Raw genomic sequence first — 23,220 nt, forward strand, 5'->3', positions numbered from 1 at the left:
GAACAACTGTAATAATCTGAACAATAAATATTTATTTTTTAAAAAAGAAAAAGACTGCAGAAATTGCTGTTATTATAATGCTAAGTGGTGAAAACAAGTTTACACAATGATTCTGATTATACACCTGGGTCTTCTCGCATGTGTTTCTGGGTAAGATGGTAATGTGAATGCAAATGTGTAATTTGCCCCCCTCTCCCCCCGAATATAGAGGAGGATATTTTCAACAAAACATAACAATGAGGGAGGTAGTATTCAGGTTTGAGGCTAGGCTGTGTGATCAGCATGCCAGCCCCTGCGCGGGTGTGCGCCCACGGGGCTGTGTTGGCGGATGTGTGAAAACTGGAGTCGTCCTTCGCCTCCGGGAAAAGGACAGCAGGGCCTGGAAGTGAGGGAGGAAGGCCTGACCAAACCTCCCGGGTCTCCGCTGTCCCCACCTCAGGCCAGGGACGGAGCAGAGACTGGGAGAGTAGACTTAACAAGCTGTACCCAGAGAAGTTATCCTTTATGCGTGTGGAAAACAGAAAGACACTCTATTTCAAGGGCTCAGAGATTTCAATTCTTATTTTCACTGATACAACCTGACTGTGGGAGAATTGAATCAACGAAGAATGCAAGAGTGGAAAGGTTATGGTATCACAAAAGTACTGGGCAGCAGACAATGCAGTTAAATACAGAGTATTTAAATTATTGTTAATATGACTATGAAGCTTAATGTAATTGTGAAAATTAATGTCTAAAAGATACTGATCATCCAAAGTTTAATAATAGTAATATTAGCTAACAATAAAAACATAAAAGTAAAGAGAATGAGGTCAGGAAATTAAAGGTAAGCAAAAATCTTTATATATATATATGAATGAAAGCTCAACAGACTCATGTAATTAGAAAAGATAAAATATTTTTTAAGAACTCTAAAGGTATTGCTTTATATTAAAATAGGATGTATATCTTCCTAATCACTAGAGGAAAATATATACATGAAAAACTATTAGAAAGACAGGGATATGTGGAAGGATAAATTTATAGTAGCAATTATGTATAAAATATGTTAAATAATGTGATCAAAAGATATATTAAATAATATATTTGAAGTATTAGCCACAGAACACAGACAAACTAATATAAATTAATTCATAAAACACAACAATAAAAACATAACTAACAATAAAAACATAAAAGTAAAGAGAATGAGGTCAGGAAATTAAAGGTAAGCAAAAATCTTTATATATATATATGAATGAAAGCTCAACAGACTCATGTAATTAGAAAAGATAAAATATTTTTTAAGAACTCTAAAGGTATTGCTTTATATTAAAATAGGATGTGTATCTTCCTAATCACTAGAGGAAAATATATACATGAAAAACTATTAGAAAGACAGGGATATGTGGAAAGATAAATTTATAGTAGCAATTATGTGTAAAATATGTTAAATAATGTGATCAAAAGATATATTAAATAATATATTTGAAGCATTAGCCACAGAACACAGACAAACTAATATAAATTAATTCATAAAACACTTAATAAATTCCAAAACACAGATATTCTCTAAGCCACCTTTTAAAAATCCAATCCAATTAACTAGAATAAATAATTAACAATTTAATACCTAACCACCTAGAAATTTTAGGATATTCTCTTGGAAACAAAAGAAAGATAAAATTAGAAATATGGCTATTAAGAAAGTTACAACAAAGAGGTGGGGGAGAATCAGAAATAGAGGATTTGAATTTTACACAAATTACTATAGTAGAATCAATGTTAGAACATTTAAAATATTGATGACATGCATGATTTTCCTAAAAAATACAATGATAATGAGATATCAAGAATGATTCCAAGGTTTTCCATTGGCAAGCTGATGGACAATTTACTGAGAATCCCTTGGGATTGGGGTATCTTGAGTGGGCGGAGTCTAGGGGACATCCAAGTACAATTTCCAGGCAATAGTTGGAATAGATAGGCTGAATCTTAGGCAAACAAACTGCACTGGACATAAAGATTTGTGATAGCCAGCATATGACTTGACAAGGAAATCATGGGGGCACTGATGAGGCTCGAGCAGGAGTTGTGTAGCTGAGCAGAAGACTGTCTTGGCAACTGTGGTGAAGAGCATCCCATCTGCAAGACACTGAGGAAGAGCAGTCCTGTAAGCAGGCTGAGAGCATCGCGAGGGACGTAGAGTGACCCTGGGCAGGTGTATTCTGGAAAGCACATGGATTGAAGTATTTTCGTGTTAAATGCTAACTTGAGTTTAAGATAAGAATGGAAAAGTGCCTCTTGGTTTGGCTAAAATGTTATTCGGTGACTTTGACAGAGCAATTTCACTGGGGTTCTTTCAAACTTTTGGTCAAGAAGTAATATCCATGCTATAAAAGTTTTATGGAGCATAGGATAAAATATAGAAAGCTTTTCAATTTACTGTTCAAAGCTGGTATAAAATAAAAATCAATCAGGGGCTGGATAGCACCATGAGCACAATCCCAGTTATTGATATAGACACAAATTCCCAGCAACAATAATAATAACTGACATTTGCTGACAATATGTGTTAGGCACTATTCTCGGTAATTTAATTGATTTAATCTTCACACCAATAGTCTTAAGAAAATATTAACAAATTGAATCCATAAATATACTAAGTAAATTATATTCCACACTCATGAATAAACATTTAATTGTGGAAATATTGGGAGAAGATTAATATGATTGTAATTTTCTGAAATTCTAATAAGTTCTGATAAAATCTCTTATCAAAGCATGCTAACTAATATCTGTCTCGAATAGCCATCACCACATTTGGTGGTGAAACATTAGTGTCATTTAGAGGACAGCAAGCAAAAATATCCACCCCCATCCTCATTTTTAGACTCTATTTGGGAAGTTTTAGCCAACACAAGAATGGGATTAAAATAATTAAATGGGATCAATATGTCCATCAACAGGAGATAAAATGGTCATAACATATAGATGCTATTAATGTACAAGTTTAAGAATGAACAAAAAAAGTAATGACATCTGTCAGGGATTTGGATTCAAAATAACAGGTAGCTACAATTAATTAAGATCTTTTATGTGCCAAGAACTGTGCTGGGGCATCATATAAATTGTTTCATTTAATTTTGATGGCAAACTCATAAGATGATGAATTATAAGAAGCTCGAAAAATTAATGGTCATGATCTAAAGCTGATTCTCTTTTTTTAAAAAAAATATTTTTTTATTGATTTCAGAGAAGAAGGGAGAGGGAGAGAGACATAGAAACATCAAAGATGAGAGAGAATCATTGAGTGGCTGCCTCCTGCACACTGGGGATTGACCCTGCAACCCAGGCATGTGCCCTGACCGGGAATCAAACCATGACCTCCTGGTTCACAGGTAGATGCTCAATCACTGAGCCATGCCGGCTGGGTGTAAAGCTGATTCTATTAATGACTATGCCATATATTGCCACACTACTCTCATACATACTGTCTGCACAGACATATAAAAACCTAAAGTGTTTTTAGGTTCTAGGAAAACTCTTAGCAAATGTGATGAGAGGGTAATCATAATCATAATAAAAAAACAACAAAAAATGAAATACATAGCAAAAAATAATTGTGAGCAACCAAAAACTTATTACCTATATGATAAGCAATGCACATTTTATTGTTGGACCTAAAGAAGAACTCTTATATGTATGAATATGTAAACACAAGCACACATAGTGTGTGTGTGTGTGTGTGTGTGTGTACAACCAAAAACTTATTACCTATATGATAAGCAGTGAACATTTGGTTGTTGGACCTAAAGAACTCTTATATGTATGAATATGTAAACCCAAGCACACATAGTGTGTGTGTGTGTGTGTGTGTGTGTGTGTGTGTGTGTGTGTACTAACCAGATTTGGAGTTGGGATAGTCTGTGATTTTTCTACATATAATACCTATGAACACATTGGGATATGTTATTGTAAAGTGACAGAGTGTTAAAAATACTAACTTAAAAGTGTTTTTACAAGTAAAAAAAAAGACTAATCCCCAATAGAAAAGAGAGCAGAAACTATTAATAAGTAGTTCATAAGAGAAGAAATTAAAATCACCAAGTACAGAAAAAAAATTCAACTTCACTGATGAATAAACGAATGTAAGTTAAAATGATGACATGCATTGCTGAAGGGAGTATAAATTTGTACATTCTTCTGAGGAGTGATTAACAGTATGTGTGAAAGGCCTTAATATAATGATAAATTTTGGTCAAGTAATTCTAATTCTTGAAATTTTCCAATTGAAATAATTAAAGCTATGTGCAAAGAATAATTACTGCTCTGATTTTTACAATAGTGAGAAATTAGGATCATGTTAAATGCTAACATTAGTAAACTATTTAAATAAATTATAGACTATATAGTGAAAATACACAGGGATATTAAATAATGTTATAAAATTATTTAATAACCTGGGAGAAAGTTTGCTATATTGTTAAATGGATAAAAGTAGGTTATGTACCAGTGTGAATAGTATGTCTCTGAATAATTTTAAGTATGTGTGTTTTAAATGTGGAAGGATATAAGCAAAAATGTTAACCCACATCATTTCTAAACTGACGAGGTTATGAGTAATTTTATTTTTACTTCGATACTCAAAATTTTTTATATTTTTAAATAAGAGGTGTGATTTTGCTAGAGTAATAGCAACAAATATTCATAAAATGTATGCAGAAAGGAAGGTTAAAAAGGAACTGTGTTTACTGCTGCCTAACGGGAGAGCAGGTGATTATTGCTTTATTTTTTGTATCTTTTTTCTTTACTTTTATCATGCATTAATTTCAAAACCACAAAATTTAAACCACAAACTTAAAACTTAAAGGAAGAGAGGAAGAAGGTTAAAGGAATCTACTTCAAAATCTCTAGCATAGTAGAAATGCTGAAATATGTCATTCATTCACTCATTTATTCACTCACTTGACTATTGTTGACACGAAGTGCCTGCTGTGTGCCAAGCACTGTCTTCAGCAGCGGGGACACAGCGGTAAAGCAAAACAAGTACGGAATTTGCAGTATATGGTGGAGCTGACATTAAACAAATGTTCATGTGATGAAATATAATTGGAAATATAATCGGAAAGTGTATTATGCATAAGAACAGGGTTTAATGAGAATAAACCCATGGGAAGTTCATATATATATATGTATATATGAAAAAAAATGATATTTGGCGAAGAACTAATAGGAGGTAAAGGTATACTTGGCAAAGAGAAGATGGGAGGAAGGAAGAAGCATGTAAAGGTCATTTGTTGTCTTCAGAAACTGGGGGAGAGTTTATTGTGTAATATTTCTGATTATGTAAGACTGAGCAGAGGATTACACGTGTGTGCACTTAAGGCAGAAGTTATAAAATAATTTTAATATTCTGAAATTTTGCAATCTCATTCTAATGGGGAAAAAAGCATTAAATTACCATTAACTCCAAAGATATGTGTGAATTAACCAATGTCGATAGCAAAAATCTTTAACTGATTGTATTATTATGTATCAATTCTTAGACAAGTAATATCAGAACCTTTCTATTACCTACAGAAGATTTAATTAGAAGTTTGTTTTGTGGAGAGGATTCATACTAAAAAAAAAGAGGACTTTTATTTTTCAGCGTTAAATGAACCCACCATAGACTACGGCTTCCAGAGGCTGCAGAAAGTCATCCCAAGGCATCCTGGAGATCCTGAGAGATTAGCTAAGGTAAAACACTTTGGAAATTAACATGTGAAAACCGTCTTGTAGGATTTCAGCAAATTTAGATAAATACAGAACCTTAAATCCCTCTAAAATTAAGTTAGGTCTTGAAATTTGGCTAAGCTTTAGATACAAGACACACATAAAATATTTACTAACTGAAATATAAGATGATTAATCTCTGAGGAAATATGAAATCTGAAAACTTGGGCCTATAAAACAGATACACTATGAGTATTCAGCTTATAAAACACTGCCAACTTGATGAAAATGAATAATTGTATAATTGCTTAAAACTGTAATTTCTCACTCCTTTGTATTTAAATATAATTTTATTTACACATAATTACAGGGACACATTAGTCCTCAATCAAGAATTCATTGAGGACTTACTATGTATACAGGCATTTAATGAAGTGAAAAACCCCTCCATCTACAATTTATATGAAATGCATCACTTTTAAATGAATTTGCTTATGAAAATTATATCATAAATCTATCCCACTATTTTAGCTTTCTTTTTAAAAATACATCAATCTATTAGGTATTCAATTAATTGGGAATTAATACATTTTAACATTTATGTTTACATTTTACACACACACATAATAATATGCTATGCTCTGTTTTCTCTACTGTGAGTAAAATTTAAGTACCACAGTTGCTTCTACATCATACTTTTATTTCCAGTTGGAAAAATCCCCAGCCCCACTATTAAATTAGGTGATATCTGGAAAGTAGGTTAATAGCAATTTAAAAGGCTGTTAAAAACAGGAGGTGGAAAAGACAAAATGAGAGGAAAGGGATTACTGAATACCAATTCTCTCTGGTTAAAATGAACAGGGGGAAATATTATTGGAAGAATTCATCTTTATTAGAATAAAATTTTGCAGAAGGCATTGCCAAGATAATTTCAGTACTATGGACAACTCCTTGGCAAGCAGCTAAACACAGGCCAATCAATCATTTTAAGAATACTTGATTAATTAGAGAGAGTACCAGGTTTTTTAATGAAATGGCCTGGAAAGTAGTTCTTAATAAAACTTTCATTACATTATTAATTTTAACCAACTCTACCCCCGATTTGGTTGTTCTCTGTTTTGGTTGCACCACATTTTATGGATCCATTTTATCTAGAGGAATTCCATGTAGATACATATTTATAGAGGGATTTATATGTATGATATTCTACCTCTCAAACCAAACATAGGACCCCTTGGCTAGTTATTTACATTTTAGGGGGATGTCTGGATGTTTTATTTTTATACGTAATTTTCCTTTCTGTTTGCCATTTGGGGTTCTTCCTTTGCGTATACCCCACTCTTTCTTTTCTTTTCTAGGAAATGCTGTTGAAAAGAGCTGCGGATCTCGTGGAGGCCCTCTACGGCACACCACACAATAACCAGGTTAGGAGCTCACATCCTATACTCTATACTGCGTTTGACTCCTGATGAAATGCTCACCTCAACCTGCCATTTTGCAGGACATGATTTTACCCCCTTGTCCCCATAGGACATCATTTTGAAGCGAGCCGCAGATATTGCTGAAGCCCTCTACAGTGTCCCCAGGAATCCCAGCCAGATCCCAGCTCTCTCCAGCTCTCCAGCTCACAGTGGCATGATGGGCATCAATTCTTATGGCAGCCAACTTGGGGTCAGCATCTCAGAGTCAACACAGGGAAACAACCAAGGTACTACCTTTCTCAGAGTCAAAATCCAAACAATTTATACATTTAAAAGGTTAGTCTGCTTGAGTGCAAGGAGCTAAAGTTTGGTTTAAATACCATCAAAAGAGTGTGTCCCCAGATAAACAATGCAATCACATACTATTGGGTTATCTCAAGATTATAAGTGGTGTATTATTAGATTTTGAGTTTTTTTGGTAACAGGTAGAATGCTTTTACCTGGAAATACTTAAGGACCAGACTGACTATTATGATTTTAGAAAAGCTTAGGCTTACTGAATCAGATTTACAGGTATTATTTGAATAAAAGTTATACTTGTACCATTGTGATCATCAGACTGAATAATGGAAAGAAGCTGACTTATTGACATTATTGTTTTTTATACACAACTCTCTCTTCCTAGTAACCAAGGGTGAATGGCTTGGTTTTATTTGGCAACTTCTTTTTGTGTATTACCTCAGATACAAAAAATAGCAACCAGTTTATACAGTTAATTGTGCTTTTACATGTAAAGTATATCATGTAAATAATTTTGTCATTGAGGTTGAAAGGGGCTAAATTTGTCATAAATCATTTTTAGATGTAAATAATCTAAATAATGTCTCTAACCTTGAGGTAATTTTATTTCTAATTTTGTTCACCCATTGGATGGAAACTCCTCATTCTTATGTCCAGGGTGATTTCTTGCAGAAGGGTGGGTGGGGTATAACATTACTTTTTTTTTCTTCGAATTTTGGTTATTTCCTAAATAGTTCTAGAGACAGTTTCCTCACAGTGGGTGACTTCAGGATAGGTTAGGTGATGTCTCTGTGCTAGGGTTTTAGAAGTATGAGGAGGACTCACTGTCCCTTCCCTTATCCCTCTTAGAGGCTGGATTTACCCAAACTCCACTGCTGATGTTTCCAAGTCTTTGGTCAAAGAACAGCACATTTAAATGAGCTTATCAACACTTTTTGAATGAAAATGTTTCCCACCCCCACCCAGGGCATGGCAACAAATTTGAACATTCCCAAAGCTGTGACAGGTAGAATACTAGTGGCCCTTGAGGTGTTATCAGAATGCCTTTTCCCCACCACTCCCAGAACAGATGCTATGGTGTGTTTAATTTGGGAAATACTAGGTTAGCAAAGTTAAATTAGTTTAGGTATTCTCTAGGTCCCTCATATGCCAATCTTCAAAGAATGACTACAGTATGCAACATCTGCCACACTTTGACCACACAATGCTTTTCTCAGTGGTACTTACTAATATCTCATAGGGCTCTAGTGTTATATGAAATATGATTTGGGAGATGTCAGTATACACTGCCATTAGTCATTCCTTGGTATGAGTTGGTGAGGTTGACTGCAAATGTAAAAGCAGATGAAGGAGGGACTGTGAGAGACATGGCCTTGGGTAGGATGGGGAAGGGAAAGGAAGTATTAAAGGATGAAGGTAAGATGCGCACTTTCCACCCCGTCCAGGATCAGGGTGGTGGTGCTCTGTAGTCTGGGCTGATGTGGATCTGTGCTGCCATGTTTGCTCTGCACTACGTGTGCGCATTGGTTCATTGACCCGGGCTTTTCTTGGTTGTCCAGGTTACATCCGCAACACAAGCAGCATCTCTCCTCGGGGCTACTCTTCCAGCTCTACCCCTCAGCAGTCTAATTACAGCACCTCCAGTAACAGTATGAATGGCTACAGCAACGTCCCCATGGCCAACCTGGGCGTTCCAGGGTCACCAGGATTTCTAAACGGCTCCCCCACAGGCTCCCCTTATGGAAGTAAGTTCCCTCTCCACTGTCTGCCTCTCCCTGTCTCTGTCCCTGGGTTTTACTGTTCAGCCTTTTGAGGGAGAGTTGCCCTCCTTCCTACATCTCACTGCCCCATGAAGGAAGAGCCCAATTCCTTTCCTTCCTGCCTTTTGTTCTTTTCCCTTCGCTAGACTTAGGCTCCTTTGGTTACTCCAAGTCTTGGGGCGGGAGGGGGGTGCGAGGGGGAGGCAGATTGGGGGAAAGGAAAGAGGGGAAATGTTTCCTTTTTTTAAACAGAGAAAGAGCATATGTAGCTTGTGTAGATAGAGGAGAGGAATTCAGATTCCGTGAAGAGTAATGTATACTCTTCACCAGGGGTTTTTAGATATGATGTTTTATTTAATCCTCCTAAGAACTTTCTGAGGTTGGTATTGTTATCCCATTGTTCCAGGTGAGGAGGTTTAGGTGCACAGAAAATCACTGACTTACCTGAGACCACACAGCTGGCATAGGGCAGGGTAATCATTTCAACATAGAAGTTATGACTTCACGTTATTCTGTGCATCCCACCAGGCTCCCTTTTTACTGTGTTACATGGCTCTCTCCTCCATCCAGAGCAGCGATTTTCAACTCCTTTCATCTCATGGCACACATAAACTAATTACTAAAACTCTGCGGCACATCAAAAAATATATATTTTTTGCTGATCTGACAAAAAAAGTATAATTTTGATTCATTCAACCAGACGGCTATTGTAATGTTGGCTGTTGCCATTTTTTTATTTCACAATCTAAGGGAAAATAGGTCAGTGTCCCTGACTAAATGGTCAGGTATTGCATGTTTTTGAAATTCTTGTGGCACACTGTGTAAAAGTTGCTGTTCTAGAGAGATGGATTTGACAACTTGTGAGAGTGATACATGGAGATAAAACCTTTTAAAAAAATTTAAGTATGGTTGGTGTACAATATTACATTGATTTCAGGCGTACAATATTTATATACCTTACAGTGTGATTACCACACCAAGTCTAGTCATCTGTCATTGTGCAAACTTATCATGGCCCAGCAATTCCACTTTTGGGTATTTAGCCAGAAAAACAAAACCACTAATTTAAAAAATATATGCACCCTTGTGTTCACTGCAGCATTATTTACAATAAACCAAGATATGGAAGCAACCAGGGCCCATCAATAGATGAATGGAGAGACAGAACCTCCTAATCTTGACCTATGGGCTAGCAGCAAGCTAGATGTTCCAGGAAGTTATAAAAACTCACTCAGCTTGCTTTCAGGGCTAAACTGGGAACTTACACAAGCTAAGAGAACACGTGTTTTTCAAACCTACTTAGGGGATACTTCAGGCCAGGAGAGAAGCCACCATGGAGAGTCTGAGTGATTGAGTGGGGTGTTCTTGAAATGTTAGATTCTGTGGCAGGCTTTGCAGCAGATCCTCCGTTCCCAGACTGGTTCCCTCATGCCAGGAACAAGGGCGCGTCAAGGTCGGCACACAGCCCCTTCCACTACAGCTCAGGAAGTGACATGCCAAGGATCTGGAGGCTGCTGCTCAGCCTTTGGGTCTATGGTTCCCTATTGATACACACCCATGAATTCTTTCTGGGATATGTGTTTGATTTGTCACACTCAGCACCCTACTGAATGTGATAAGGACACAGCAACCAGGGAGCAGAGACAGTAGAGGTTGGTTCTTCTAGTACCACTAAAATCTGATGACATGAGTTCTGTGTTGTATGATCCAGATCAATTAGACCAGAATGATCTAGAAAAACAAACTTTTGCTTGATTTATTTATTTCTTCACGTTTTTTTTTTACCTTATCTTGTTTCAAAAATGGGGGAATTGTAGTGGCCAGATGGGTATTATGAAAGTAGAAGATAGAAAATATAAGAAACTGAGATAAAAGAAAAAATATGGATAGGAAAATTAGATGAAGCCAAGGACAGGTATGGATGCCATTCGGTCATTCAAGGGAGCCATTATTTTGGTTCAGAGACAAGATGGTAAAGCAAAGAGAGGAGCTATTTGCTATAAGCATTAGTGTCCACCGTATATTTTTAGTAGCTCAGGAGAAACTTGAATTTTCTGTTGCCAAGACCTTGTGGAGGTTTCTTCCTGCATCCTTGTGGAGAGGGGACCTGTGTGCAGAATGGATCACATCGTCAACAGCCCCTACAAGTGGTAGAGGGCAAGAGAGCCATTATGTAAATAATGTCCCCTATCAGTGGTGACAACAATAAGAGGAATTCATAATTGCATTCCAATTTATCAGCCTATCAGGCTTGTCACATGTACAGTCCAGTCAGATCCTCACAACACCCTTATGATGTGGATATAATAATGGTAATAATTATAATTATCATAATTTCTCCTCTAAGATATTAATCATTATTAAATCGCTTACTCAAGGATTGCTAATAAATAGCAAAAGCGAGACTAGAACAAGTCATCAGATTCAGAATACCAAGTTTTTAAATTATTCAATAATGTAAGAAATATTTCACATATTTATAATACATTATTAGGCTGAAACATATGAAATGAATATCACATGTTCAATCATACATTTATGAATAAAATGTGTGTATGTGGTTGAACCATATGAAATTGTCATTTTTGTAGATCAAATTGGTCAAGCCCTGGTTGGTGTGGCTCAGTAGGTTGGAGCATTGTCCTGTGCACCAAAGGGTGGCGGGTTCAATTCTTGGTCAGAGCATATGCCCAAGTTGCAAGTTGGATCCCCAGTCCAGATGCATATGGGAGGCAACCCATCAATGTTTCTCTCTCACATTGATGTTTCTTTCTCTTTCTTCCTCTCTCTCTAAAATCAATAAAAACATATGCAAATGTTAAAATCAATAAAAACATATATAATAATATAGTGTGCGGTGTAAGAGAAAGTTGGGAGGGAGAGGATAGATAGATGATAGATAGATAGGTAGATAGATATACAGACAAACATAGATAATGGATAGATAAATGAAAATGCCTGATATTTCTTTTCCATAATTCATTTGATAAGGAGGAACCCTTCCTATACCAGCAACTGACACCTTGCTTTCACTACCCTTTCTTGATCACTCAATCCCATGCCACAGGAAAAATAATCAACTCAAAGTCTTCAAAGTAAACAAGACAGTGCCCTGGTTGGCATGGGTCAATGGTTAGAGCATCAACCCATACACGAAAGGGTTATGGGTTTGATACATTATTAGGCTGAAACATATGAAATGAATATCACATGTTCAAGCATACATTTATGAATAAAATGTGTGTATTTGGTTGAACCATATGAAATTGTCATTTTTGTAGATCAAAATTGGTCAAGTCCTGGTTGGTGTGGCTCAGTAGGTTGGATGGAGCATTGTCCTGTGCACCAAAGGGTGGCGGGTTCAATTCTTGGTCAGGGCATATGCCCAAGTTGCAAGTTGGATCCCCAGTCCAGATGCATATGGGAGGCAACCCATCAATGTTTCTCTCTCACATTGATGTTTCTTTCTCTTTCTTCCTCTCTCTCTAAAATCAATAAAAACATATGCAAATGTTAAAATCAATAAAAACATATATAATAATATAGTGTGCGGTGTAAGAGAAAGTTGGGAGGGAGAGGATAGATAGATGATAGATAGATAGGTAGATAGATATACAGACAAACATAGATAATGGATAGATAAATGAAAATGCCTGATATTTCTTTTCCATAATTCATTTGATAAGGAGGAACCCTTCCTATACCAGCAACTGACACCTTACTTTCACTACCCTTTCTTGATCACTCAATCCCATGCCACAGGAAAAATAATAAACTCAAAGTCTTCAAAGTAAACAAGACAGTGCCCTGGTTGGCATGGGTCAATGGTTAGAGCATCAACCCATACACGAAAGGGTTATGGGTTTGATTCCTGGTTGAGAGCACATACCTGGATTGCAGGTTCACTCCCTGTGGGAGGCAACCAGTTGATGTGTTTCTCTCACGTCGATGTTTCTCTCTCTCTCTCTCTCTCTCTCTCTCTCCCTCCTTCCTTCCCTCCCTTACACTCTCTCTAAATAGCAATGGAGAAAATATCCTCAGGTGAGGATTAACAACAACAACAAGTAAGGAAGCAGCATACACAGAATAGAAAGAGGAAGATGCCCTGTCCAACAGGAGTGGGAAACATAGCCAAGAACCTCCTCCTAACTCCTACTGGGTGTGTGTGGTCCTTGCACCTTCATTTTCTGAGGGAGGGTCTGAAGGAGTTTCAGACTGTGAATGGGAAACCAAACAGTGCATTCATTAATTCATTACAATAAAATCCTCTACTGCTAAATTACGAAATACCCTGTGGAGTTCATCACAATAATATCTGACCTGTCTTTCTAATTTCTAACCACTAAGTCTTAACATCTCTGGCAAATACCAAAAAAGGAAAGGATTAAAGGATTTTTATCAGTTCAGGTGCATGTGTCTGAAAACAGCATTCTATAATTTTTCATTTTATTTTTTAAACTAAAAAAAAAAATAGTCTGATGTGGCCAGGCCAGGCCATGGAACAATCACTTGCTAGAGACATTAAAAAGAAATAAAGCCAAGTCTTTTGGTCAAGTTGACTTACATTATGGCCAATGCAGAGTATCAAAAACCTGCATCTTTACTGCTTCTGCTCTCACACAACTTCAAAAATGGCCAAACAGATGTTTTTTCAATTTCACATACAAACTTCACTTCCTGGCGGTAGCAGTGTGTGCCAAGTTCCAGCTCAGTGCAAGTTTTTATGGCTGAATTCTAAACCCCTGACAATAGGGGGTTATAATGAAATGCTGACAGACCCCTGAGTGCCAGCAAATGCAATGGCTCGATGCAAAGGAGGATGTGTGCCCACTGAGGTCCAGCTGGGACCGTGCAAGCCAATCAATCCTTAGAAGAAGAAAAGCGGTTTTTCCCTAACTCCCCATGTTCACAGAGATTTCTGGGCCAGCAGTGCTGGCCTTTACTTTGGCCTTTATCCATAGAGAGAGATGTCCAGAGAAATTCTCAATGGTACATGTGGTCAACTTTCCCAAATCGGTGCACTCTGGTATCCCCAAAGATGGCCTACTCAAACTGCAACACCCAGGGGCCACTTCTTCCAAAGCAGAATAGCCACCAAGCAAATCCAAAATTTTGGAACAAAATCCATAAGACAAAAATCCAACCTGTCCTCAGAGACTCCTACTTTACTCACATAGTCTTAGACCAGTGGTCAGCAAACTCATTAGTCAACAGAGCCAAATATCAACAGTACTTCTTCAAAATAGACTCGCCCAGGCCGAAAACCGACTTCTGCACATGGGCCACGAAGTTTCAATCGCACTGTACGCATGCCTGCACGTGGTATTTTGTGGAAGAGCCACACTCAAGGGGCCAAAGAGCCGCTTGTGGCTCGCAAGCCACAGTTTGCCGACCACAGTCTTAGACTATGCCCTGAGCCTCAATACTTTTATATTTTCAAAAATAAATATCAAGATACTTGCTATTGTAGATTATTAAATGATTTTTATAGAAAAATTGGAGCCCATGAAAATAGTTTTAAAAAGAAAACCTACTCTCACCATAAATAAAACAACATTGTTGCCCTCGCCAGTGTGATTCAGTTGGTTGGGCATCGGCATGTGCACCGGAAGGTTGCCTGTTCATTTCCCTGTCAGAGCACATGCCTGAATTGTGGGTTCGATTCCCAGTAGGGGGTGTACAAGGAGACAGCTGATCGATGTTTAGCTTTCACATTAATGTTTCTCTCTCTCCCTCTCCCTTCGTCTCTCTCTAAAACTCAATTTAAAAAAATTTTTAAAACCTTGTTAACATTTTGATATATTTCTTTTGTTTTTTTCTTCAAGAAAGAAAAAAATGTCCAATTAAAAAAGTAACATGCTCATTATAGATAATTAGAAAAGCATGTATATGTAAAAAGGGGGAAAATGACACCCTTTATTTCTCTGCAGAGATAACCACTGTTAACTTTTAAAGTACAGCCTTCCAGCCGTGGATAGACACATTTTGAAAATTGCAGTGTCTGTTCTGATGCACAACTAATGAGTTTCTGCCATAAGACCAGTGAAAGAGGAGAAGGAAAGTGGCAAAATTAGCCAAGTCACAGATATGAAGCTAGGCTCCGTAAAACCTGTCGATGCAGGCTTGTGTCCTACACATTAGCAGTGATGTTTGCTTTGCAAAGTTAACTACAATCAACAAGCTTTCCCCAGGAATTTGAAAATTTATTAGTCTCTGCTTTTCTGTGACAGAAGGTAAACAGAAAACCTATTTTACAGGAAGGAAAGCCTTAAATCTAAGAGAAACATTGATATCCAAGACAGCTATTGCTAAAAATTATATTATTTTTTTCACCAAAGAAATAGAGATTTTCCATTTGTTTATTTTAATAGCTTTTACTGGTTTCTCTTACATCAAAAGTAATACTTGTTCATTGTAGAAAATTTTGAAAATATGGACAAGTAAAAGGAATATATTTAAGAATATTCTTAATCCCATCAGTCAGAGATATGTGTATCATTAAAAGTTTGGATGTAGCCCTGCCCAGGTGGCTCAATTGGTTAGAGCATCATCCTGTACACCAAAGGTTTTGGGTTCGATTCCCAGTCAGGGCACATACCTGAGTTTCCTGTTTGATCCCCAGTCAGGGTGTGTATAAGAGGCAACCAACCAATGTTCCTATCTCGTGTAAATGTTTCTCTCTCTCTCTCCCTCTCCCTCTCTTCCTCTCTCAATATAAACATATCTTTTGATGAGGTTCAAAAAAGTTTGGACATAAATCACATCCTGAATTTTGCTCCATATGTTTTTTAAAAAGTGGATTTGACATATATGTTATTATTTAATCTGCTTTATTAGGCATATCTTTCCCTGTCATTCAATATTCTTGTCCAACATTAGTTTCCACAGTGGTCCGTTTCATAGACCTTATTGATGATCACTTCAGTTATGTCCCACTTTTTCACAAGTATAAAAATGCCCTTGGATCTAGTTTTTGCACATTTATGATTATTCCTTTGCAGTTAACTTCTAGAAATTAAATTACTGGGCTAAAAAATATTTGTAGAAAATTTTGAAAATATGGACAAGTAAAAGGAATAAATTTAAGAATATTCTTAATCCCATCAGTCAGAGATATGTATATCATTAAAAGTTTGGATGTAGCCCTGCTCAGGTGGCTCAATTGGTTAGAGTGTCATCCTGTACACCAAAAGGTTTTGGGTCCGATTCCCAGTCAGGGCACATACCTAAGTTTCCTGTTTGATCCCCAATCGGGGTGTGTATAAGAGGCAACCAATCAATGTTCCTATCTCGTGTAGATGTTTCTCTCTCTCTCTCCCTCTCCCTCTCTCAATATAAACATATCTTTTAATGAGGTTAAAAAAAGTTTGGACATAAATCACATCCTGACTTTTGCTCCATATGTTTTTTAAAAAGTGGATTTGACATATATGTTATTATTTAATCTGCTTTATTAGGCATATCTTTCCCTGTCATTCAATATTCTTGTCCAACATTAGTTTCCACAGTGGTCCGTTTCATAGACCTTATTGATGATCACTTCAGTTATGTCCCACTTTTTCACAAGTATAAAAATGCCCTTGGATCTAGTTTTTGCACATTTATGATTATTCCTTTGCAGTTAACTTCTAGAAATTAAATTACTGGGCTAAAAAATATGCACATTTAAAAACACAAATACCTTGGTACTTATTGCCAAAGTTCCTCCAGAGAGGTCACTGCCCCTTAGGAAAGGACCTAATTCCCTGCCCTGTTAATTTCTTCTTAATCTTTACCAATTTGATAGCTGGAAAACAACAGCTCAGTACTGTTTTAATTTGCATTTGATTACGAATCAGTGTGAACATTTATAAGTCTATGAAGGTCTTTTGGTCATTTTCATTTTTCGCTCTGTGACTTCCCTTTTGGTGTCCTTTGCCCATTTTTGGGGGGGGGGATGTTTTTCATTTTCTAATTAATTTACAAAAGCTTATTAGCTATTGAGGATTTAAACACATCTGATAATTATCACAAATATTTCTGCTAATTTGTCTTTTGCCTTTTCTGTGTGTGTTACAGAAGTTTTTTGTCCTGTAGCAAATCTATCTCCTGCCATTTTATGTAGACTTGAGGGTTGAAAGGATTATGTAAATTATATAACCTTCCTAATTTTTACACTAGCACCTTTATAATTTTGTTTTTGCAAATAACTCTTTAATGCACTAAGATTTACTTTAGAGTTTAACATGAGGAAGCACTCTAAATTTAGTCTCCAAATGGTAGTGTACGGTTCCCAGGCATTTATTTCCACACTAATTTGAAATGTCACCTTTATTAAATTTTAATTCTCATATATATATACTCAGGTCTGTTTCTGGACTCTATTTTCTCCAAGGAGTTGTCTAACTATATTTATGCTAGTATAACACTTATTTCATTGATGTAGATTTATTATAACTCTTAATATGTTAAGATAAATGCCTCCTTACTACTTCAAAAATTTTTAAACAAAACTTTCTGGTTCCTGTAGTGTTGTTTCTTTAAGCAGATAAACATAGAAATTATGTTTGTTGACCCTTACAAATTAAAATTCCTTTTAAGATTTTTATTATATTTGCATTAAATTTAAAACTAATTTGGATATTTAAAAAATATTTTGAGTGGGCATGGTATAGTTCTCTGCTTATTCAACTCTCAACAATTCTTTTATGCCATTTAGTAAAACTTCAGGTGACTCCCCTTCCACTGAGAGGCAGTCACATTTGATCTAATCAACCCATTTTAGGTTGGATCTGTTATGAGAAAAGAAATATCTGTAAAAGTGAGTCATATGTTGAATGGAAAATGGAATTGCACACACAGGTGTGTGTGTGTGTGTGTGTGTGTGTGTGTGTGTGTGTGTCTAATTCACATTATAACCGCCCCCCCTCTGCTGTGGGGTATGAGGGGAGGTTCTCCATTGCAGACATAGAGATCAAGGCGCCATTTTGGAGCCTGCATGGATCACACAGTATGGCAGGGATTGGACTGTGGTCAGAGTCAGGGCCTCTTGAGTCTCAGTTTTCTCCAGCCTCTAATTCTGTGCCTCACAGAAAGGAGAGAGGTTCCCTCTCTTCCTTGCTCCTACACACATTTTATTGTTGCTAAAACCAAGATGAGAAGAGGAGAATTTGCTTGGAACTATGACTAGGACTCACTCCCAGTGCTTAATCCTGTACCCTATCCTCTGACACCAGGGTAGCCCCATCTCTTCTTCATTTGCATCTTTAAGTATTACATGAGATTCTTCTGGGACTTTGTCTTCTTTTCCAGCTTTTTAAAAAAATTCATATTACTTGAGGAAAGACAGAAGTATACCCAGATGCTTCCTTCTGCATAGCTCTTTAAATCAGGACTACCTAAGGATAAACAGTTTTTAGATAAATTATTTTTAGTGAAAACTTGGTATGCAGTGTGGCTATAAAAAACATATTGGAGATATGCTGTATGACTGCATTATACTACATGCAAATGTGTGAACATAGACTAAAGTAAATCTTTATAATGAGAGAGGGGAAAGTGATATGGAGTCTTACATAGGACCTCAGAACATTTGACCTTCAATTCACCTTATACTTGTTCTTTGAACCATAAGTCACACTCATGTCCTTACTTTCAAAATTTAATTGTGGAGAGGCTGGGCCGCTGAAGATCCGAAGCAGAAGTTAGTTAGCACTGCCAGCCTTTATTGTGGGCTTTGCTATGGGGTTTTCTAGTAATTCTTTTACCAAGTTATGTGATTTTGACAGTTCAGAATTCTGGAGAGGATGCTAAAAGGAGTCCATGAAGCTTGGCCTTCTATTATAAATGCTATATCGAACAATTTGACCCATGTGAATTTCAGTTTACCCCTTTCTTGAGCAAGTTACACATAGAAGATAAAATTAGGACTACCTAGGGATAAGCAACTTTAGATAAATCATTAATCTGGCCAGTGTGGCTTCGTTGGTTGGAGCGTTGTCCCATACACTGAAAGGTCATGGGTTCAATTACTGGTCAGGGCAAATACCCAGGTTGGGTGTGTACAGGACCGGTATTTCTCTCTCACATTAATGTTTTTCTCTTTCCTCCCTTCCTCTCTATCTAAAATCAATAAAAAGATATTCCTGGGTGAGGATTTTTAAAAAAATTATCTTCTTGTGTGATGTAACTTGGAGTATCTGACGTTAAGAGGTGGGGCACTTTATTGTGTAAATTGCCTTTATTTTATTTTTTGAAGTTACAACACTTAGCTTTTGGCTTCCTTTAAGTAATTTTAACATTAATATTGGTGTTTTTCCTTCACATTACATCAGAGGAGGCTGACTCACAGCTTTATTTCCCAGGAGCTCTGCAAGTAGAGGGAGAGGGAAGTAATCTCCTAAATGTTAATAAACTTTTACATTTAATGAGGAAGTGGCCCATAGAGATGTCACTCTTCGAGAAGATGTTACCCCATACCTCAAAACTCGGGAGCCCTGAGAATTGCCAGGGAAGTAGATAGCTCCCAGACAGGACTTATTTTAGGGAGAAAAAGAGGTTTCCATTCTCGAGTAGATTTGGTGATTTTTCGGATCTTGGTCTCAGTCTTCTCTTGTTGAGCTTCTACTCATGAATTACGACCTATCATAATATCACATCCTGCTGATGCCTTCCTGACTCTCCCAGGCAGAGGGGCACTCTACCCACTAGGTCTGCTTAGCTGTGTATGTTCCTCCAATTAAATTATCACCCTCTTGGTGTTCTCCTTGTCTATTGCTCAGGGCAGGGACATTGTCACATTCAACATTTTTAAATCCCTGGAATCTGGAACAATACCTGGAATGAATTAGTCATTTCTCAATAACTGTGTAGGGTTATATGCACTGAAGAAAGAACTTCTCCATATGTCTCTCTCTAAAAGAAGATTGTGCATTTGCTTTCCAGTCATGTCATCAAGCCCCACTGTTGGATCTTCCAGCACGTCTTCCATCCTCCCATTTTCCTCTTCAGTTTTTCCTGCTGTCAAACAGAAGAGTGCCTTTGCCCCTGTCATCAGGCCCCAAGGCTCCCCTTCGCCCGCCTGCTCCAGTGGCAATGGAAATGGATTCAGAGGTAAGCCAAGGCCCCACGCTGGGAGTAAGTATGGTACTTGTGCCACAGGCCAGCAGAGTAAGAGCAAACTGCACGGCCTTATGCTGTATCTCTAGCCAATTTACTTACAAAGAGATGCTTTGTTGTTTTCATGGTGGTACGTGAATGGCTTTACACCTGGGCTAGTACTCCATTCAAGAGCAAGATGGGGGAAACCAGAAGTTGAACAACTTTGCATGATCACAGAATTAACTGGTAGAGCCAAACATACCCTCCAGGGGTGTCTGGACTCCCCACACCTTGGCTTTTCACTATTTCCTAGTAGGGATCTGATCACCAGGTTGGATGCTACATGGTGATGACCACTTACCTACTCGTCTAACCATCTGCAGTGCATACACATTCCCTTGGCACAAATGCACAGGCTCCCTCGGGAGCACCAGCCAGGTCTGAGAGTTCTGGCTATGTGCTAGTCAAATTGATAGCAGGTGCCTGATTGGGGTGTTGTAGAGAAGGAAGAAAAAAAGATACTGTGTCTAAGAACAAAAACTGATCACCCATCAAACCCATTTTGAGCAATGTCTTAAAATCTAATATGACATGACGTAACACAAATGTGATGAGTACATGAGAATCTAATCATCTCAGTGTGAATGGGAGGCAGCTGACGGCAAAAGAACAAATTGGAAACTGCTGAATGTTGTGGATCCTGACGACCCACATTATTTTTAGGCTGTTCCCCATGTCTTGACATGAAAACATGCATGACCAGCAGTGTTGAATGAAACCAAAGCAGGCAGAGGTTTGGTTAACCCTTCGTGGATCAAGGCCTCTGCAGTCAGCAGAGACTTGGATGACCTGTGCTATCCCTGGGACGGCATCTGCCTAGGGCAGTGGTTCTCAACCTTCTGGCCCTTTAAATACAGTTCCTCATGTTGTGACCCAACCATAAAATTATTTTTGTTGCTACTTCATAACTGTAATGTTGCTACTGTTATGAATCGTAATGTAAATATCTGATATGCAGGATGGTCTTAGGCAACCCCTATGAAAGGGTCATTCGACCGCCAAAGGGGTCTAGACCCAAAGGTTGAGAACCATTTGCCTAGGGGCTTTATGATAGTGAATGGCTTCCTGATCCTTTGGGGACACCTGCGAGGTTTCATCGCGGGCTGTGTTTGAGCAGAACTCTGGAAGGTGTGTTAGGTTTCTCTCCCTTCCTACCATCAGAGGCGATGGTGTCTCTTCGAAGTCAAGTGACTTAACAGAGAAACTGTCAAATGAGAACTAAAAGCCCAGCACTTACAAGAGTCCCTGAAAATTCTTTTTCTTCTAACTAGACAAAGCCATTGCACCTACATGCCACCTATCATGTGAGGAGTTGGAAACATCTGTGTATTTGAGGGAAATATATATATATGTTTATCCAGATGTTTGATTCATAGAGAAACAGGCTCATCTTATAGCTAAGTGTCTCCACATGGCCATCTTTTATCAAAGTAGTGGTTTCCATCCCATTGCTAGGGGACGTGTTCAGAACCCTTTCCATGATGGCTTTGTCTTCAGACTGGGACATGACAACAATTGCTGAATATTTTCTATATCTTCCCCTTCTCCACGGCCACTCCAGTGATGATGTCTCTCCTTTCCATGTTCTCTGATTTTAGTCATGTCCCTTAAACCAAGTGGGGGCCACACAGGTCTCATTGGGGAAGTATAGTGGGAGAGGCTCAAGAAAAGCTAAGGAAGACTGCAGGTGTGGGAGGAAGATGGAGGGATGTGGTCCTTTCCTCCTTCCAGGCAACTCTTGCAAATATTTTCAGTTTCACTTTGAGGGGGAAAAGTATAACTTGATTTCCCCTTGCCACCCTGCCCCCCCTCCTCTCTCACAAACCATAAAGTTGGGGAAGTAGAGCTGGTTGTCTCAGATATTCCGGATCTGTCCTGTCCAGGGAGGCCCACCTGTGTGGCCCACCCAACTCTTAGCTCGAAGCCAAGATGGATTTTTCACTGGCTCCCATGTCCTGGGATCTCCTCCCTGCCTATGGGTGTATACCCAAGGCTCCCTGTGGTGTTACCCAGTCAGGGTTGAGTTGGCTCAAAGAGTTGGAAACGTTTGTGTGGGTCTTAGGGAGGCTTTCCTGTTGGGACAACAGCAGCAAAATAGCCAGAAGACCCTCTCTAGGGTCCTCAGCTGTGTGAGCTGCTTCTCACCACAGGTTAGAATGCTTAGGCTGAGAGAGTGGCTGAGGTGCACTTCTTTTTTTGTAAAAATATTTTTATTGAATTTATTGGGGTTACTTTGGTCAATAAAATTATATAGGTTTCAAGTGTACAATTCTATAGTACATGATCTGTATATGGTATTGTGTGAGCTGCACAATCTTGATCTTGTCTTTAGGAGTGACAATTTAGTTGGTTACATGTAGGCACAGGCTTTGGGCTCTGGTTTCATTTCTATAGAATTACAACGAGGTCTTTAGCCTCTTTTGGATTCTACAATTTCCTCCAAAATTTTCTGGTGATTTGAACCTTAGAAAAGGAGGAGGGCAGGAAGGGAAGGAGAAGAGAAGCACTTAAATTAGAATTGTAGACAGTAGTAAAAATTATGAAAATAGAAAGTAATGTGTGGAGAAATAAAAGAGAATGCTGAGGAGAACCTCAAGGGATATCAGCCATTGGAAGAACACTAGACTTTATCAGAGTTCTAGCTCAGCTCTCTTCCAGGCTATGTGAATCTGTACAAATCATTATCATCTGAGAGCCTCAGTTCTTAGGCTGTTAAATAGAAAAGCTCAAAGCTATCTACAAGGGTTGTTGTGAAGTGATCTGTGTAAAGATCAGGAATGGTAAGGGACATTTCACACAGACCAGCAGAGAGAAGGCTGGGATTGACAAGGGATGCCTTTCAGAGGCCTTGACCCCTCCTCCCCCGCCCCACTCTTTCTCATGTTGGAGCCAGTGAGAAGCTC

The 23,220-nt window shown here is 38.0% G+C and overlaps 1 protein-coding gene across 1 annotated transcript in view; it reads left to right on the forward strand.

Moving 5' to 3' along the window:
- The window catches only part of EBF2 (early B-cell factor 2), a gene marked incomplete at its 3' end in the record, with an annotated part of 196,239 nt that extends 175,970 nt beyond the window's left edge, over positions 1-20,269 (forward strand). Inside the window, exons 11-15 of the mRNA XM_005886603.2 lie at positions 5,633-5,721; positions 7,056-7,121; positions 7,228-7,405; positions 8,978-9,163; positions 20,102-20,269. Of these exons, the coding sequence (XP_005886665.1) occupies positions 5,633-5,721; positions 7,056-7,121; positions 7,228-7,405; positions 8,978-9,163; positions 20,102-20,269 (687 nt within the window). The remainder of the gene's footprint in view (positions 1-5,632; positions 5,722-7,055; positions 7,122-7,227; positions 7,406-8,977; positions 9,164-20,101) is intronic.
- Positions 20,270-23,220: the final 2,951 nt, after the last annotated feature.

This window comes from Myotis brandtii, unplaced genomic scaffold (assembly GCF_000412655.1).
Source record: "Myotis brandtii unplaced genomic scaffold, ASM41265v1 scaffold990, whole genome shotgun sequence".
NCBI classification, from domain to species: Eukaryota; Metazoa; Chordata; class Mammalia; order Chiroptera; family Vespertilionidae; genus Myotis; species Myotis brandtii.